Source organism: Geotrypetes seraphini, chromosome 1, assembly GCF_902459505.1.
Source record: "Geotrypetes seraphini chromosome 1, aGeoSer1.1, whole genome shotgun sequence".
Classification (NCBI taxonomy): domain Eukaryota; kingdom Metazoa; phylum Chordata; class Amphibia; order Gymnophiona; family Dermophiidae; genus Geotrypetes; species Geotrypetes seraphini.
The window spans coordinates 537,729,940-537,749,924 of NC_047084.1; the positions used below are offsets into that span (position 1 = coordinate 537,729,940).

The 19,985-nt window shown below is 43.8% G+C and overlaps 1 protein-coding gene across 4 annotated transcripts in view; it reads right to left on the bottom strand.

Moving 5' to 3' along the window:
• Positions 1 to 421: 421 nt before the first annotated feature.
• The window catches only part of LOC117352584 (ER degradation-enhancing alpha-mannosidase-like protein 2), an 82,062-nt gene continuing 62,498 nt past the window's right edge, over positions 422 to 19,985 (bottom strand). For all 4 annotated transcript variants that reach the window (XM_033929122.1, XM_033929124.1, XM_033929121.1 and 1 more), the window contains exons 9-12: positions 16,169 to 16,293; positions 12,956 to 13,100; positions 5,894 to 6,015; positions 422 to 1,659 (exon numbers count right to left, since the gene is read on the bottom strand). In XM_033929122.1, coding sequence (XP_033785013.1) covers positions 1,198 to 1,659; positions 5,894 to 6,015; positions 12,956 to 13,100; positions 16,169 to 16,293 — 854 coding nt within the window. In that variant the 3' untranslated portion in view covers positions 422 to 1,197. The remainder of the gene's footprint in view (positions 1,660 to 5,893; positions 6,016 to 12,955; positions 13,101 to 16,168; positions 16,294 to 19,985) is intronic.

The window sequence follows — 19,985 nt, forward strand, 5'->3', positions numbered from 1 at the left end:
GAAATAAACCTGATTGAAGGTTAGACTGGAAAGGTAGTAATTGCCTAAATTTATGTAGGATTCATATTAAATAATCATGCATAAGCTCCAATGATCTGTTCTTTCAAGTCTGGTCTCCAAAAGTATTTATTTTATATTGAATATATTTAAAGGTTTTAAAAATACAAAATAAAATTTTGAATATATAAAATATGATTGTGTATCCTTTTATTGCAGTCTACTATATTTTCCTTTTGGTACAGCCTTATCTTGAGCTGTGCTCATAGTGGAGTTTCTTTGCTATTTTATATCATTATGCAAGGGAAGCATTAGGAGCTGTTTTATTGGATATTCATATTAGTTGAGCTGTCCAGTTCCCGAGTATCTTTTCTTTATACTGGCCTGGATATATACCTTCTAACACAAAATCAGTCAGTCTCAGGAAAGGCTTCAACAAGGCCCAGATGTCATTGCACTTAATAAAAACCTTGGCACCTACAAGTGCATGGCCCTGAACTGGATCTAGCAGCAGCATCCTTTAAGTTTCAAGTCACAGGGTCACATGTTTCTGAACCTGGGAGCAGAAGGCTTCACTGGCATCCCATCTGGATGTTACTCAGAAATTCAGACTGGGCTCCATTTCCTGTATGGTCCTAGAACAGTGCATCACAAACTGATTCCAGGTATGCCACTAGAATGCCAGGGAGGAGGAGAGGCATATGCTTTAGGCCAGGGGTGTCAAAGTCCCTCCTCAAGGGCTGCAATCCAGTTAGGTTTTCAGGATTTCCCCAATGAATATGCATGTGATCTATTTGCATGCACTGCTTTCATTGGATGCTAATAGATCTCAAGCATGTCTAAATGTATGTTTATCTTTCTTTTATTATAACTCACTTAGTAAATTTGAACCAGTGATTCAATACTTACACAAGGTTCTTAAGGTAATCCCATCACATGGTACATGGCCAGGTGAGCCTCACCATAGGACTTGAAGCTGCTGCAGATTGAAGGAAGTTTGAGTCAAAGGCAGATGGACCGATATGAAAAAATTAAAAAAGTCAACTTTTCACATGCTCATTTTTTGCCAGTGAGCTTTGGCTTTTGAAAATAGAATCACTGTTGATTTAGTTGAAGTCAAAAACTTTCTAGTACTATAGGAAAAAAGCACCACACAAAATAAATACCAATTTATTAAAGTTTAGCAAAGTGGATCAAGTGTTACACAGTGTTCAGAAAAACCTGTCCAAGCAATGCTAGTTTGGAGCTGAAAGGCTGGCTGGGACAACTTAGTAGAGGGGGCTTCCTCTGTGCCTTCCTGCTGAAGTTGCTATCTGAAGGCCCCTGTAAATTTCCATGGCTAGTCCATCTGAAACCATTTTTTCTCCTCTGTTTGGAAGACTGGATCTCCTTAATTAAGTCTTCCACTTCCCACTGCTCTTCGGGCTGTTGCTTACAGCAGTGCAGAGCAGCTGGATCTATGGGATGAGCCTCTGTGTTAAAGATGTATCCCCCAGCTTCAATGACACACTCACCATATGGTGTCACCACTGTATCAAAATCAGAGCCATCGTTATGGATAAAGTTGTCTGGATCAAAGAGCAAATACAAATACTTGATGGTTTCAGCAAGGAAGAAGGATTCCATTCGGTTGTCTAGTCTGTGGTCCCTCACATCTTTGATCTACAAGAGAAACAGTAGCTTAGCATGAGTAGAAAGCACTAATCTCTGCAATGCACATGGACACCACACAAATCAGTCAGCACAATCTAAACCCCAAATCTTAATCTGCACCATCTCCCAGTATGTTTTGGATTTTCTAATTTCTGAACAGTCCTCAAATTTGTATAAACCAGTCCCATGCATTTAAAAACAGTAGGCAATTTAAGAACATGGCTACAAAAAATATGGAACACCATTTACTGCAGTAGGGAAGCTGAACTAAACCTTTTCCATGACAAAAAATGCTATTTACATTTAATTGTGAAAGAATGCTCAGCAATCCATGGCTTCCCCCACTGCCTTCTCATGGATGCATTGAGTAATCAGATATGATGAGTATGGGAAAGAGAACCAAAGCATACAGGTATTTTTTTTCAATTTCCAGGAAAATTTCAAAATAGCATATCAGCAGCTAAGGGATGGTGAGGTGTTTCTGTTTTCCTATCAGTAAACTAGCTCTTCATGGTATGAAGTCTTTCATTTGCTATTTTATGACTCTATAACACAGTTCTTATAGGAGAGCCAGGTCTTCAGATGCTTACGGAATGGTAGAAAAGGGCTCAAACAAGCCCTGCCTCCCAGCTTAAAAGGCTCCCCAAGTTCCACCATGAAGCCTCCCTTCTGGCTCCTATTTCTCCTTCTCTGCTCTTCTCTCAAGATCACCCTCTGCTTGAAACCCCCCTCCCCCAATCTACTAGACTCCCCAAATGTCACTAACACCTGCCCCGGCCTCAAAATCCCCACACTGATGCGCACTCGAAATCACTCTTACAAACATAAACCCCGCAAAGCCAACCTCGCCTATTTAAAGCCTGTGCCCTCCGCCAACCTTCCCAACCACGCCCCTGACTCTCTAACCCCAGTCCCGATACTCTACTGCAACGCCAGATCCGTTGAGATCATTAATATTAAAACGAGCCATCCAATCAATGACCTAACATTGCAAAGGCATGCACAGACTCGTAATACTGAGCCAAAAAAAGTGACGGATCTGTCATATTTTTTCATTTTGATATTTGTGTGGGAAAAAAAGTGCTGGCTCCACCTCCCTGACGACAAATGGGGGGCACCGATTACAGCTGCTGAACCCCCCCAACAACTGTGGGCACCCAATGACAGTGGTAAACCCTGACAGCTGCCAAACCCACCGACAATGATGATGAAGGCCACCCCCAATGATAACCCCACTCCCTCCTGCCTCGACAACCCTTTTGCATCTGTGCCACTGAGAACATCCTCCACCCCCAAGGCCCCCTCCCACAAGTACCCAAAAGCCCCTGGTGGGAATCAGCTCAGAACCCCCTCACTCAAGCATATACCCCCCTCCGCCATTGTACCTTATTTAGAAGACCGGCAGGAGAGGTGTCCAATCCCTCCTGCCAGCAGGCCCGCCTCTTCAAAATGGTGGGCCTTCCCCTTGCCGGTGCATCCTGAGCCAAATAGGACCTTAGGCCCCCCTTCCCAGTGCATCCTGTGATACATTGGGAGGGGCCTAAGACTCCTATTGCCCCAGAATCAGATAAGAGGAGCAGGTAGTGAGTTTTGAAAAGGAAAGAAAATGTGCAGTTTCCTCGTCAGTGATTTCAGGAAAGGAAGAAAAGGCAGCAGGGGCTGAAGGAGGGTTAACAGAGTGGGCTGGAGGAGGGAGAGATGGAAGTGGCTTGGTTGAGAACTCAAGGTTAATCATGTGAACCTTGTCATAGAAGTACTCAGCCACAGTCTGGGGAGAAAGAAATGGAGGGGTTGGAGGCGAGGGCATTTTGAGTAGAGAGTTCAATGTGGCAAAGAGATGGCAAGGGTTGGCGCCAAGAGAATTAGTCAAACGGGTATAGTAGTCTTGTTTGGAAAGTGAAAGAGCAGACTATAGGGGAGTCAGGAAGAATTTGAAATGGATGAAGTCAGAATAAGTGCGGGATTTGAGTTAAAGGTTTTCAGCAGACCTAGTGGATTTTTGAGCTCAGCCAGGGCTGGGGTTTGGTGTGTCTTACACAACATGGAATGGAAGAAGCGAGGGTATCTAGAGTAGAGGAGAGAATGGTATTATAGGAAGAGACAACCTCACTGACAGACTTGTGCAGCATAGTGGTTGACAGGAGGGATGAAACAGTGGAGGAGAAAGTGCAAGGGTCAATAGCCTGAAGATTCCTAAATATATTGGAGATTGGCCAGGTCTGGGGGGGGAGGGTAATGAATTGTCAAAGTTATTAGATGATGGTCAGAGAGTAGAAGAACTATGGTAGAAAAATCTATAATGGAGCAGTTGGAAAAGACAAGATCAAGGCACTGACCATTGTGGTGCGTAGGGGTGGGGATGGTGCAGCACAGCTGAAGACTGACTGAGAATGTTAAGGCTAGAAGCCTAGAACATAAGAATCGCCTTACTGAGACAGACCAATGATCCATCAAGCCCAGTATCCTGTTTCCAACAGTGGCCAATTCAGGTCACAAGTACCTGGCAAGATCCTAAAGTAGTAAAACAGATTTTATGCTGCTTATCCTAGGAATAAGCAGGGAGTTTGATCCAGTCCATCTCAATAATGGCTTATGGACTTCTCTTCTAAGAAATCACCAAACCCTTTTTTTTAAACCCTGCAAAGCTAAATGATTTAACCACATTTTCCAACAACAAATTCCAGAACTTAATTACACATGGTGCGAAGAAATATTTTCTCCGGTTTGTTTTAAATCTACTACTTAGTAGCCTCAATGCATGCCTCCTAGTCCTACTATTTTTGAAAAGAGTAAACAAGCGATTCACATCTACCCTTTTCACTCCACTCAGTATTTTATAGACCTCCATCATATCTCCCAAGCTGTCTCTTCCCCAGTATGAAAAGCCCTAGTTGCTTTAGCCTATCCTCATAGGGAAGTCGTCCCATCCCTTTGAATCATTTTTGTTGCCCTTCTCTATACCTCTTCTAATTCCATTATATCTTTTTTTAGATACGGTGACTAGAATTGCACACTGTATTTAAGGTGCTGCTGTACCATAGAGTGATACAAAGGCATTATAACATTTTCATCTTTGTTTTCTATTCCTTCCTAATAATTTCTAACAGAAGCATAAGGGAAAGAGTGGTCATTAGTGTGCATGCTAAAATCATCAAAAATGAGGGAAAGAGATGAAGGTTCAAGAAAGAAGGAAAGCCAGGCGTCAAAGTCAGTGAGGAAGGAAGAAAGGGACTTTTCAGGGGTTTGGTAAATGACTGCTACGAGGAGAGATAGCAGAGTGAACAGATGGATAGGACATCGAAAAACAGTGAGACTGAGGTGGAAGACGGGGTTGAAATCTACAAGAGGGTGAGAGTAACAGCCCAACAGCATCTCTGTGACCAACTGGGTGAGGTGTACGGTAGAAAAGGTAACCTCCATGACAGTATGGCAGCTGAAGCACAGTCCTCAGGGGAGAGCCAGGTCTTGGTTAGTGCAGGTAGGTGGAGAGTTTGAGAGATAAAGACATCATGGATGTAAACATGTTTGTTGGAGACAGAGCAGACATTCCATAAACATGTTTGTTGGAGACAGAGCAGACATTCCATAGGGCACATGAGAAAGGTAGAGGAAAGCAACAGAAATAAGATTGGAGACATTGTGGTGTGACCTGCATGAGTAGGGTAAGAGTTCATCAGGAGGATCAGGTTTAGAATTGATATTCCCAGCAGATAGCATAAGGATCAAGAGAATACAGATAAGAGTAAGAGAGGCATGAGGACGGCACCATAGATGAGATACACAAAGTCAAAGTAGGGATGGTTGAATGAGAGGAAGAAAATGTTGAAGCTTTAGAGCTGAGAAGAGGGTAGAAGACAAAAGGGAAGGTGAGGTGATGAATTCAAAAAGTGGGCAACATGGTCTTGAGGAGTTCAGTGGTTTGGGATAGAGAGAGAGACTGGGAAAAGTCAGTATCAAGAGGAGGAAGTGTACAGGAGCATGGAGGTGGAAAAGGAGGAAGGTGAAAGAGAAGGCACCTGGAACAATGGGATGAATATGCAGGTGGCTTCAAGACCTCCTGAGTAGTCAATAAGATTTATCCTAGATATGGGAGTTGAGCGGGGTGGATTAGAGAGTCGCCCAGAGAATGATGGGAGGAATATGCACACTCTTCTTCCCTGCCTAGTGAGGTTTTATGCTGCCTTCTTGGATGTGTTCTTGCTGAAGCTGTTCTTGTTCTGTTTGTAGCTCAAATGGTGCTTACCGTTGCAAATCCACACTCCACTTTGCTGATTCTCTCAATGGACTCCACAGCATCTCTGCCAAGTTCTAAAAGGGTGGGGTCCCCTGTGGCACGGTACAGATACATTGCACTCTCTATCAGTTCTGCAATAATTATGAAAGAGGCACAGGCTTCAGTACATGGAAACAGTCTCCAGAAGGAGAAATCTGTAGCATTCCATTTTTTCCAGGTACCCTACACAGAGAAATAAACAACATTTCTTGTTTCCAAGATAAACTCCTTTAATGGAAAAATTGTTGAAAAATGATAGCTTCATTGTTTGGAAAAATGTCACATATGACATGACAGATGTTCAGTTTGTACAGTGGGAAGGGAAATGGAAATCAATCTATGCTTAAATGACTGAAATATCTGACTATTTCCCCCATAGGTTAAATTAAATGGCCCAAATGGGACCAATTTCTAGACATCTCATTGAGCTATCGCCCTGAATTGCCTCACCCCCCCTTCCCCACCATACTGATGTTACAACTATTGTCCAAGGGTGTGAAGATTAGAAGAAGCAGGCTATGGACAAATGTTGCTGAACCAGAAGAAAAATCATTTATTGAAGAGGACCAGATATGGACTGTATTTAAGCATTTTGCCTGTGTTGGGGGTTTGTTAAAATATATAAAGCAAAGATACTTACCTGCATCAGGTGTCTTTCAAGGACAGCAGGCAAACAGACAGAAGAACACCTCACCTTCGAGAAAGGACAGTCAAACAAAAAAGGCAAGGGTGGTGTCCCTATACTTGGTTAATAAAGATTGTATTACTGGTTGGAAAGACACCACCTTTGCCTTTTTTGTTTGACTGTCCTTTCGAAGACAGCAGGCACATATTCTCACATGCAGGTGATATCATCCATGGAACCCTGTAGGGACACTCTTAAGTGCAATGTCACTTCAAATCTTTAGGCAGTGCCCATACTGCATATGTGCCGATGCTTTTCCGCCTGTTGTTGACTTGCGGGACCATCAGTAACAAAGCTAAGAAGTTAAATAGGGGAGGTTGGCAGGTTGTGAAAATATATCCCTGCTGTCCTTGAAAAACACCTGCTACAGGCAAGTAACTTTGCTTTTTCCGAGGACAAGCAGGTATAATATTCTTCCATGTAGTGAGCAAAACTAAAAGGAGCTATTGTAAGGGCAACACACCATTTTGTAAGAAAATTAAGGAAAAGAAGGTCACTTTGGTTCTCAAAAGTAGTAGCTAAGAAGGTTAAAAAAAGAGATTAGCTTTCATGAACTACAAAAGATTGCAGAAAGAAGGACAGGCAAAAATATCTGGAAAAGTTGAGAGAGACTAGTGAAGCAGTCAGGAAAGCAAAGATGCAAATGGATGAAAGGGACAAGACTTTTTTTTTTAGATACAGGCAGTCCCCGAGTTAAGAACAAATTCCATTTTTTAAACAGTCTATAAAAACATTAAAGAAATAGTCCTCAAAACAAAGTACTGTAGTTTAAATAGAAAGAAAAGATAGGTTTACACTTTTGTTCTTCATCCATCACGCTCCACCACCACATCCAACATTTCTCCCTCTCATCTCTCTCTTCACCATGCATCTGTACCTCATGCATCTCCCTAGTATTTCTTTTTCCCTCCCTATGCCCAAAAATTCACCTCTTTCTTCATTTCCCCATGTGCACCATTTCTCTTTCCCTCTCACTCAGGCACCCATGCCCAACAATTCTCTCTATTCCCTCCCCCACCTCAGCATCTCTTTCCCTCACTCCCTCCATTGTTCCATCCTATCTCCCAAGTTCATGCTCCCTCCCTCCTTTCTTCCATCCTTCGTCTGAAGTTTATGCTCCCTCCCTTCCTTCTGTGTCCCAACGCGACCCTGCTTCTCCCTTCCTGTGCCAATGCATCCCTTATTCCTCCCTTCCAGTCCAAACATGACTCTCCTCCTTCCTTCTGTGTCCCAACATGCCCCTCGTTGGTCTTTCCTTCCATTCTGCGTCCCAAATTTGTGACTCTCGTGAGTGTTTATCTCTTCTGGCCAGCTCTCTCCTCTCAGTGGCACTTCTCTTCGTGAAGCCGCAGCTGATGGTTCCAGCACAAGGCTCACGGCTAACCCGGAAGCCTCTCACGTCAGAGGTAGCCACAAATCTCATGATGGAACCAGCAGCCATGGCTTAGCAAAGAGAAGTGACACTGGGAGGAGAGAGCCAGCCAGAGGAGGCAAACACCCACAGGAGGCATGAATTTGGGACAAAGAACGGAGGGAAAGACGATGAGGAGCATGTTGAGACATGGAAGGGAGGAAGAGGGTTGCGTTTGGACTGGAAGGAAGAAAAAAGGGGTGTGTTGGCACAGGAAGGGAGAGGCAGGACCCCCGTTTCATAAGTACAAGTTTGATGTAATTCGGGCATTCTTAAACCAGGGACTGCCTGTATATTAGTGATAGGAGGAAGTGCAAAAGATGGATTATAGATTCATAAGGTGAAGGGGAGGAATAAGTAGAAGCTGATAAAGATAAAGCTGAATTGCTTAACAAATATTTTTGTTCTGTGTTCATGGCTAAAGCAACACAAGTGTGACCGCAGAAAACAAAAGCAAATAAGGCTGTAGGTGTGGCAGGCCCTGATCAAGTTTCAGAGGACTGTGTTTGTGAGGAGCTTGCTAAAATAAAGATGGATAAAGTGATGGTGCCGGATGGTGTACATCCAAGCATATAGTGGGAACTTAGAAAAGTTCTGGCAGCTCCGCTGGCTGATCTTTTCAATGCTCTTCTAGAGTTGGGAGTGGTACCAGAGGACTGGAAAAGGGTGGATGTGGTCCTTCCACAAAAGTGGAAGTAAGGAACTACAGGCAAGTCTGACTTCTGTGATAAGTAAATTAATGGAAACACTTTAAAAACAGAGAAAGTGACGTTTCTCGAATCCAGTGAATTACAGGATCCGAGGCAACATGGATTCACTAGAGGCAGGTCTTGTCAAACAAATCTGATCAATTTCTTTGACTGGGTGACCAGAGAATTGGATAGAGGGAGAGTGTTAAATGTGTATTTAGATTTTAGCAAAGCCTTTGACAGTGTTCCACACAGGAATCTAATAAATAAACCGAGTGCCCTCGGGTTGGGCCCCAAAGTGACAGACTGGGTCAGGAAGTGGTTGAGTGGAAGATGACAGAGGGTAGTGGTAAAAGGAAATCGCTCTGAGGAAATGGATGTTATCAGTGGTGTGCATTGGGCCTATTCTTTTTAACATTTTTGTAAGTGATATTGCTGAAGGGCTGAGAGGTAAGATTTGCCTCTTTGTGAATGATACTAAAATCTGCAATAGGTACTCCTGATGGTGTGCATGAGGAAGGATGTAGTGAAGCTTGTGGAATGGTCTGAAATTTGGCAGCTACAAAATGCAAGGTCATGCATTCGGGCTGCAAAATCCTAAGGGAATGGTACATCCAAAGTCTATGCCTCAGTGCTACCAGGCCGTGAAGGGCGCACTATGGACAAATTGCTTGTACCAAAACTCCATGCTGGCTAACAGAGTCCTAAACTACAATTTCTATATTTCCTGTTATGCCTAGAATCTGATTAAGAAAACGCCTTCTTTTGATAGGTATATTCCTTCACAAGAATTACAGGATTTTCATCACATCTCTCGCACCCTTGCCCTGGCTAGAAGGTACATGGCAAGATCTGCTTACGATGCCTTTGAATTATCTTTCAGAGCCTCAGCTTTGTCAATGGTTTGGCCCAAAGTTAGACTCTCTTCCTTCTGCTGTGATCTTAGACTCGGGAGAATCTTTGAAAACTAAGTTTTCCTCGTTAATATTGGGTATTGTCATTGACTCATCACTGACATTTAAGGATCAACTAAATTCTCTTGTTAAAAAGTGCTTCTTTAGCCTCTGTATTCTGAGAAGAGTGAGAGCACTTTTTCATCAGCAACACTTCTCTGTATTGGTTCAATCAATCATCTTGTTAAGGCTGGGTTATTGCAATTCAATGTACCTGGGTCTTTCAAAGGTCAGTTTGCAGAGACTCCAGCTGATACAGAATACTGCTGCTAAGCTCATCTTCAGCAAGAGTAAATTCGATCACGTAACCACATTGCTTAAGAAATTACATTGCCTCCCAGTGTATCATACAATTCAATTTAAGTGCATTTGTATTGCATTTAAGATTTTATTTGGCATTTTCACCACTTTGGTTCCTCTATACTGGAATGTGCATAGATCTCATCTCGCAAGAAGTTCCCAAAAATTAAAACTTACATTTCCTTCCCTTAGGGGTAAAAACAGAACTTTCAAGAGACTCAGTCATTCTTTCACTTTCAAAATGACAGAGCTCTGGAATGATTTACCGCTTGTATTAAGAAGTTTAGGCCCCTTTGCCTTATTCCGAAAAGCCCTGAAAACTTTCTTGTAAAAGGCTTTGATCCTTTTTGGCTGTATATACAGTATATAAAGTTTTTAATAAACAAACATTTTGGAAATTAACCATACTAGTTTACATTTTTCTTTTTGTTAATGTATTTTTTTTTGTTAACCAAGTCAAGCTCCTTTTGATTGAAGACCCGGTCTACAAAACTAAGTTTTGGTTTAGTTTAATAGTGGATAAGGTCCTAAGTACCCTGGGAACGTCTTACCCGCCACCCTTGGGGAAGGGGCTCCTAGTAAAACCAGGTGCTCACCCTATTAATGATGAGCTGAGGCGGAGGATATGTAACAAATGAAGGGGTTTTTCCTCCCTCATGCAAATATTATACCCCCAGGCAGGAGATGCTAATCAAATGTGGAACTACAAGTCCCAGCATGAACTGGGCTATAGAGCTCAGTGCTGAGTCAAAGGGGCAGGACTCACAGGACAGAGGTATTTCTACCCAGGCTAGGCTCATTCTAGAGAGGTCCCCAAGGGAGAAAGAGGAACTCTTTAAGTTTTCCCTAGATATAGGCAAAGGCAGGCTTTTAGAAAACAGACTGATGTCTATAGCAGCTGGCTGAGGTAAGCCACAGCTATATTCTTTGGTTGGTGTGAGGCAAACAACAAAGCAAAGTGTTTTTGTGTCTGTGATAGGTGTTTGTGTGCTGATTACTCCTAGCAGGTCAGGCTAGCCTGCTAAACCAGGCTAGTCTTCCACACCTGTTTACTAGATGGTGTCAGCAAATGATGGCAGCAATTGTGGCGCCAACTTCAATGCTTCTTTTTCAACATTGGATGTGGTAGACATCTTCTATGGATGTTGGGGTCCAAAAAGCTTCCCTTGTTGTAGACGTCAAACCTTCAAAGAAAATTTCTGTAGCAATGACAAGAGTCTACTTGGTGATCAGGACAAAGACACTGAAGATACCAATTTTGTGGATCAGTGACTGATATGACCCTGTTGCACCGAGAGCATCTCTTTAAGCCGCTAGAAGGCTTCGACAACGATGAAAAAAAACCACCGATGCAAGATTGAAGGAATCAATATTTCCTTTGATGGTTGAATCATTTAGAGATTGAGAAAGATTCAATGCCACCTGCCGTGAATCTGGCTGAAGGAGGACCGAAGGCTTGAAAACTAAAAGGTAAAACTTTTGAGAAAAACACTCCCGAGAAAGAAAACTAGTAATGTAATGTAATTTATTTCTTATATACCGCTACATCCGTTAGGTTCTAAGCGGTTTGAAGAAAATATACATTAAGATTATAAATGAGAAGTAAGAAGGTACTTAAAAAAATTCCCTTACTGTCCCGAAGGCTCACAATCTAACTAAAGTACCTGGAAATTAATAAAGAAGAGAAAATAAAGATGGTTGAAAAAAGAAAAATTCTATGTGAACTTATAGGATGGAAATGAAACTGACAGTGAAGAACTGTATGAAAAATACATATGGAATCACAAAAAAGATAAACAATGAAGAAAAAATGAACTGGGAAGACACAAAAAGGGGAAAAAAAATGCAATTGGAGAGACTGCAACAACATATGTCTTGTTGGCTCCACGGGAAACTAATAACTGATGCTCTAGCGAACTGACATCAGGTGGGAAGGCACTCGCGCATGCACGGTATGGGCAGTCTTGAAACTTCTAAGAAGTTAAAGTGATAGTACACTTTTGCACTGTCTGTACCAGGCTCCATAGATGATGTCACCCATTTGTGAGACTATGTTGCTTGCTTGTCTTCGGATAATAACTGGTAGAAAAACCAGAAAATTCTACTAGTTCCACCAATAATTCTAAGAAAATAACCTCAGTGTTGGTCCAAATACTGGGTGCAAAATTTGATAGATAACCAAAAACTGGGAATAAAAAGAGGATGAAGCAAACTTTTGCTTAGCATTACACTAGGAGAGACTAGCAAAATAAAGTCTAGAGGCAAGGACATAAACAACTTGGGATGAATATACAGCTATCTGATAAGGAGGTAGTACTCAGTGCAGTGACACAACTGTACATAGGCAAGACTATACAACCTGAAAGAGTATACCCAGAATACTCAACTTGTTATTTGAAATTAGGACAGGGTCCAAGAAGATCTGCTTCAAAAAGGTGGGAATAGGAGAAGTGAAAAACTACAGACCTATTATTAGCTTAACATCAATGGTGGACAAAATCATAGAAATGCTATAGAAACATAGAACAGTGCAATTCCTTGAATATGGCAGGCTGTAGGATCTTAGACAAGAAGGCCTCCCTTCTTCTCATAAGGAGGCCATTAAACATGATCTCCCTCCTTGTTGTTTTCTGCCTACTTCTCATCATGCATCCATCATACACTGGCCCCTCCCCCCTTGATTCCCTGAGGAGTGCTGAATGGGAAGGAGTAATCTATTTGTTTACTTAGTTTTTTAGTTTGTCCTCCTAGGTTAGCCCAGAACAGCTTCTTTCTTTACTCTTTTCTATCCAGTTCTCTTTTGGAAGTCATCTTGTATGGTACAAGTGATTCTCCATGTATATAACATTGTTATGAGACAAGAACACAATTTAGCTTCTTAATCTTTAGTCATCCATTCCCCAGAAGGCAGCACCTCTTCAGTTGTAGCTTTAGCTCATAAAAGCTTCTTTAAAGCTTCTTTAAAGCAGCACAAGGACTATTTCTCTCACTCACCAGGTCGTAAAGGATATCCTTCCCGTTTATCAACAGTAAAGCCTTGCGGAATGCTATAGAACTCTGGTAAACCACCAAATTGCTTCCAGACTGTGTAATAATTGTGGAAAGTTCGCATGGCACTGTCAATATCTCCTATGAGGCTCTACAAAAAAATAAAATGCACACAAGGATAAAGTTAGCTAAATCCTTCCAGACATCATAATTTGTTATGTTTATATTTAGACTTACAATACTTTCTTTTCTAAAAAGACAGGTCAAAGCAGTGTATATCGATAAAATCACAAAAGAAAATAAACAAAAATAAAAGCAAGATAAGATTATGATGGGTATTTATAGCCTGTCAAATCCCCAAACAAGGTTTGAGGTGGGTTTATATATCAAGAAACTGATTGATTACCAAAATAAGTAACAATACTTTAGGATCAATATATTTTTCAGGTTAGCCACATAATTGAGCCACCCTGTGCCATATTGTTCTAGCTAAAGTCTGCTACACTTCTCCCTCGACATTCGTGGGGGATACGGGCAGAACCGGACCGTGAATGCCGAAAAACCGCGATTATTCGGCTCTGACCCACCCCCACCTCCCTGCCGCCTTCCCGGCCTTACCTGGTGGTCTAGAGGGCTTTCGGGGCAGGAGCAATCTTCCTACGCTCCTGCCCCGTGCAGATAGCCATGAGGAAATGGCTACTGGGAGTTCCCGTAGTCTCTCGAGACTACGTCGGGAACTCCCTACAGCCATTTCCTGATGGCGATCTGCACGGGGCAGGAGCGTAGGAAGATTGCTCCTGCCCCGAAAGCCCTCTAGACCACCAGGTAAGGCCGGGAAGGCGGCAGGGAGGAAAAAAGATGGATTTTTGTTATATTTTTTTATTTTCCCCCTCCCCCCAAAAAATCGCGATTATATGAAACTGCGAGTGTAGGAACCGCGAATGGGGAGGGGGAAGTGCATACTGTTTCGGTCATAGTTTGCTACATTACACTTGTCATAGCTTGTTATATTGTTTAAGCTGGGATGCCATATTGTTTCAGTTCAAGCCTGTTGAAACATAACCTGTGTTAGCTACAAAGGAGGGAAGGTTGAAACCACTCTCCTTTCTTATGTGCATTGTTAGTTATAGAACTATATTCACCTTTATGCATGTGTACTGTAAGTTTCAGAATTACAAAATGTTTTAAGTGTGTGTTTTGCTTTTCATAGTATCGTCTTGGATTTGAATTGGAATTTTACCAATGTATGTTATGTGTTTTTAATTTTGTTAATTTTCTAATTACTTTTAAGTATTGTCAATTATTTATTTTATATTAATTTTATGTTCTCTATATTCTACATGTTATTTTAAAGTTTTATATGTTCCAGGATTCCTGATGCAGGCTATTTAGCCGAAACACGGCCCGTGTCGAGTCCATGACCTTCTACATGTGTTTATGAGTCTATAATCAGACGTACTCTGCTCTCTTCTACTGAACCTTGTGGCTAGTTGTGCAGAAGCTATTGTCTCCTCTCTTGGTTCTCCAGAATTGTACACAATATTCTACGAAATGAGGTCTCACCAGAGTCTTATACAGGGGCATCAATACCTTCTTTTTCCTATTGGCCATTCATCTCCCAATCCTTCTAATTTTCGCTGTCACCTTTTCAACTTTTTTAGCTACCTTAAGATCCCATACTATCACACCCAAGTACCCCTCCTCTTTCATGCATAAAAGGTTTTCACCCCCTAAACTGTACCACCCCCTCAGGTTTTTGAAGCCCAAATGCATGACCTTGCATTTCTTAACATTAAATCTTAGCTGCCAAATTTTGGACTGTTCTTCAAGCTTCACTATTTCCTTCCTCATGTTATCCATTATATTCGCAAAGAGACAAATCTTACCAGACAACCCTTCAGCAATATCGCTTACAAAAATGTTAAAAAGAACAGGCCCAAGAACCGAAACTTGAGGCACACTACTGATAACATCCCTTTCCTCAGAATTACCTCCAATGACCTCCACTCTCTGTCACCTTCCACTCAACCAGTTCCTGACCCAGCCTGTCACTTTGGGGCTCATTCCAAGGATATTCAGTATATTTATGAGACGGCAGCCAATCACAGAGCAGCATGGGACCAGGCAAGAAGTGCAAAGGTCGCGCTCTTGTGTTGTGTGTCGCTCTGCAAGGAGAAAGGCAGCCGTCCAGCAGGAGACTGCGCTGGACCACCGCCCATTAAAAAAAGGTTCCTGGGGGCAGGGAGGGGGGAGGTGTATTTGCTCCATAAGACACACCCATTTCCCACCCCTTTTGGGGGTGGAAAAAAATGCATCTTATGGAGCAAAAAATACGGTAAATAATCTTGATAAGTGGTATATAAATACTTAAATAAATAAAACTATGGTATTATAGTAAGAATTTGTATTTTTATTTCTATACTTGGGGTTCTCAGCATTATAGGTAATAGTGATCTTGTAAAACCTTTCTTCTACCCCATGATTGAACTCCATAAGCATTACACTATAGAGTTTTGTGAGCAGCAGTGGAAGAACTCAGAGATAAAGGGAGAAAACTACAAAACCACATCCTGAAGAATGAGAGGGAAGGCCCTGTTATGTGATACACTATTTTGTGTTCCACACTTTCATGCTGTGTTGATGGTCCCCTATGTCATTGGTATACAGTGATGTAGAACCCTGGACTTCATGCTGCAAGCTCACTGCCCTCTATGTACTTCTGAACAGTGTACTGCAAACACTGTGGGCCAGAAATTCAAAATGATGTAACTGGTTCGGCAACGACCATTGACCGGTTAAATTGCAGATAGCTGGCTAGCCTGAATAGCTGATAGCTGGCTAGGCTGAATATTCAAGCAGGAGATAACAGTTATCTCCACTGAATATTCACAATGAGCGTTTAACTGCGAGCTGGCTATCTTGGGGGCATTCTGAGGACGAGTTACAGTTATAACCCGATATTCATCCCTGACTGAGTGAGGTTAGCATATAGATAGGACCACATAAATAGCTGTCCTATCTTTATACACTAGTTGTCCAGCAAAAACCTGGATATTCAATGCCACTTGCAGGAAACCTCCCAGTATTAAATATCCAGGGTTTTGCCAGTTGCAGGTGACCACCGTGCTACCCACCACAAGCTGAAAATTGCCCCGTTTGGTTCTGAGCAAAATAAAATAAAAAAATTAATCCTGAAATTGTAGGTACAAACCCTCCTACCTGTAAACCTGGCCAGTAAGCCTCCAGTGACTGAAAAACGGGCATGGAGACTGTGCCCTTGTACATCTGCACCCACAGGTACCAGTCGTCATATTTAGTATAGTTCCTAATGGCTCTGTCGTATTCTACAATAAGAGCAGAAGGTTTATATATCAATTAAACTGCAGATTTTGAAGCTGAACTTGTAGCATTACTCCATGTCTAGCTCAAGTCAGCACTGGAAATGCTGCGCCCTCACTGATCCTGCGTGACCATCATTAACATGGTAATCAATGCCTGAGGTTCTCCACTACGGGCGCCATTTTATATATGTCCCTACATACCTCTATACCTAGCAAGACTGCCGCTGGAAGTCACGGTAGCCATTTTTAGCACAGAGAGAGCACAAGCAGGAGCAAGTGAGAATTGATCCTGCCCCACCATCCCACTAGAATACCATGGAAACACGGTAAGCCTGGAGTCCTGCCACTGGGTTCGGGAGGGGGAAAGAGGGAGGGAGGGGCGTGCTGACAATGGGGAAGTTTCTGGGTTGAGGGAGAGGGCCTGATGGCAGGAGAACTGCTGGTTCTGGGAGGGAGAGGTCCGACAGCAGCAGTGACCACGGCGAAGGGGTGCCACTGGGAGGGAGGACAAGCACATGCACCTGCATTGGTTTCAGTGCGTGTCACGTCTGGAAAATTGACTACTTCCAGTTCATTTCAAATTTTGGTTTTCGGAGTTTTACAGTTTTTAGAATGTCGGATAAAGGATCTTTAAACCTGGACTTGAATATTTAATAAAACATGCTTTACATCATAACTCCACCTCTGCCCTCCCAGACTACACCTACAGGGATGCCTACATGCAGATCATATAGGAACAGCCATACTGGTTCAGACTAATGGTCCATCTAGCCCCAGTATCATATTTCCACAGTTGGCAATCCAGGTCACAAGTACCTGGCAAAAACCCAAATAGTAGCAACTTTCCTTGCTACCGATCCCAGGGTATGCAGTTGCTTCCTCTATGTCTGTCTCAACAGCAGACTATGGATTTTTCCTCCAGGAACTAGGCCAAACCTTTTTTAAAAACAGCTATGTTAACTGCTCTTACCACATCCTCTGGCAATGTATTTCGGAGCTTAACTATTCTCTGAGTGAAAAAATATTTCCTCCTGTTGGTTTTAGAAGTATTTCCCTGTAACTTCAAGTGTCTCCTAGTCTTTGTGATTTCTGATGGGAGTAAAAAATCGATTCATTTGTACCCGCACTATACCATTCAGGATTCTGTAGACTTCACATCATATCCCCACTCAGCTGTTTCTTTTCCAAGCTGAAGAGCCCTAACTTCCTTATCATATGAAAGGAGTTCCATCCCCCTTTATCATCTTGATATATCAGAATTAGAAAAGGTTCAAAGAAGATATCTTTTTTTGAGATACGGCAACCAGAAATGAACGCAATACTGAAGGTGAGGCTGCACCATGGAGCAATACAGAGACATTATAACATTCTTAGTCTTATTTACCACCCTTTTTCTAAAAATTTCTAACATCTTGTTTGCTTTTTTGGCTACCGCCACATATTAGGCAGAAAGTTATGGCTTATTGTCTAAAATGGTGTCAGGTCAAAAGCGCGCCGGGACAAAGGCGCGCCCAGACAATTGAGCGCAGCGCGCACCGCCGCACCGCTCTAAATTACTGTTCTTTAGCACTCTCCAGACCAGTAGAGGTTAACTTTACGAATGGGTATATATCTAATCATGACCAGCAGGTGGAGACTGAAAACAAAACTTTGGGACAGTATATCCTAGCCCCTCCTCTCTATTTCCCTCAGTCTTCTTTCAGTCTCCAGCAGGTGTTGAGTGATCTGTACCCATCTCCCTTGGTAGGGCTGTTGGAATTTGTTTAGGGGGTTTATTGTCCCTGTTTTTAGCCGGACGGAGCTTGGGCGGACTCTGTTTGGGGGTTCGTCCGACCTCGGGGGTGTTAAACCCGGCGGGTCACGAGCGGGGTCCCTCCCCCCACTTCCTCCACCTCCCCACATTTTTTTAGAGGAGCCTCAGCAGTAAGCCTTGCCCCCTAAGTCAAGCAAGGCATATTGCTTCGAGAGCCTGTGGAGTCTGTTCTGTAAAAAAAAAAAAAAAAATCCTGAGGTAGTGCTGGTCTGAAGGGTTGTTTCCCTTTAAGAAAACTGTATTTTACTGTATTTTTTCATGTAACCAGCACTTTTTTATAGCTAGGTCGCGTATGGAGCAATTGTGCCCTTCTCCGGGGGAGTAGGACACAATTTTAGTCCAGCCGCGAGGCACTCGCGGCCGGCCTGAACTCGGCGGTTTGGGTCGGTGAGGTGGTGGAGCTCCGTCGGCAGCGGCTGCAGGCGCCCAGAGCTCCCCGCCGATGGTGCCTCGCGAGTCGGCTTGGAGCAGTGGGGAAGCCCGGTCTTCCACAACCGCCCACGGAGGGATTCCCCGAAGGATTCCCTCTCAGCTGATTTTTTGACAGCTGATGCCGGCTTGCCTGCTTTAGCGGCTGAGACTATTCAGGTTTCTCAGCCGCTTCAGGCTATGGAGGGAGCTTTTTTGGCGGGAAAACCGCCATCTTCTCTGTCTGGCCCCTCCATTTTGTCTTCCACCTCAGGTGACCTTCCCCCTGTTTTGACTATGCAGGGGCAAGGTTCTGCTGGGTCCCCTGCTGTGGCAGGGAGTCCCTTGGGACCCTCGGGGGGTTTTTCTCCTGAATTTTTCTTTTCTTTATGCAGAGCCTATTTTCAGGCAGCTGGGGGTCCCGGTTGCGCCCAGGGGGTTTCGGGGGGTGGGTTTTCCTCCGCGCTCCCTGCGGCTTTGCCTCTTTCGTCTGGCGTGACGTCCCCTCCGCCGCCTCCCTTGTCCAAGCGTCCGCGGGTGTCGTGGGACGAGAATTTGTGGTCGGAGGAACGGGTCGGTCTGGAGGAGGACCTGGACCCTTCTGAGGAGTTCCAGGACTCTCTGGAGGGGACGGAAGCTGGCGGCGGGTTGTCGGATTTCCCGTTCTCCAGTGACGAGGCGTCCGTGGTGCGCCTTTTTCAGAAAGATGAGCTGCCTGACCTTATTCAGCAGGTTTCTTCGGTTTTGCGTTTTGAGGACGCGCCGCCGGAGACTCCGCGTGTGGGGGACCCCCTGTTACGGGGGATCCGTTCCGTTTCCCGCTCTTTTCCTATGCATCAGGATATTCGGGATATTATTCTGGAGCAGTGGAAAACGCCGGAGACGCCGTTTCGGCTGGCGCGCAGCATGGCTCGCCTGTATCCCATTCCGGAAGGGGATCGGGCTACGTTAGCTTCGCCAGTCGTGGATGCGGTGGTCTCGGCAATTTCCAAGCGGCATACCGTGCCTTTTGAGGGCGGTTCTGCCTTGCGGGACTCTGAGGAGCGCAAATTGGAGAGCATCCTTAAGCAAAATTTTCAGGTCTCTGCCTTTGGGGTCCAGGCGGCTATTTGTGGGGGACTGGTCGCTCGCGCCGTGTTTCGGTGGGCGGAGCGGGTCTTGGATCGAGAGTCTGACGACTGGTCTCTGGTGGATCAGGAGGTAGCGAAGATTGAGATGGCGGCCTCATTCCTCTCAGATGCTCTATATGACTTGGTGCGGATCTCGGCTAAGTCTATGGCTTTTGGCTTGGCCGCAAGGCGTGTGTTGTGGCTGCGCGCTTGGGCGGCGGATGCTGCGTCCAAAGCTAAGCTTACTAAATTTCCCTTTCGGGGGTCGTTTTTGTTTGGAGAGGACTTGGATAAGTTGATTCAGACTTTGTCGGACTCGAAAGTTCCCCGTCTGCCGGAGGACCGTGCCCGTCCGGTGTCTCGGG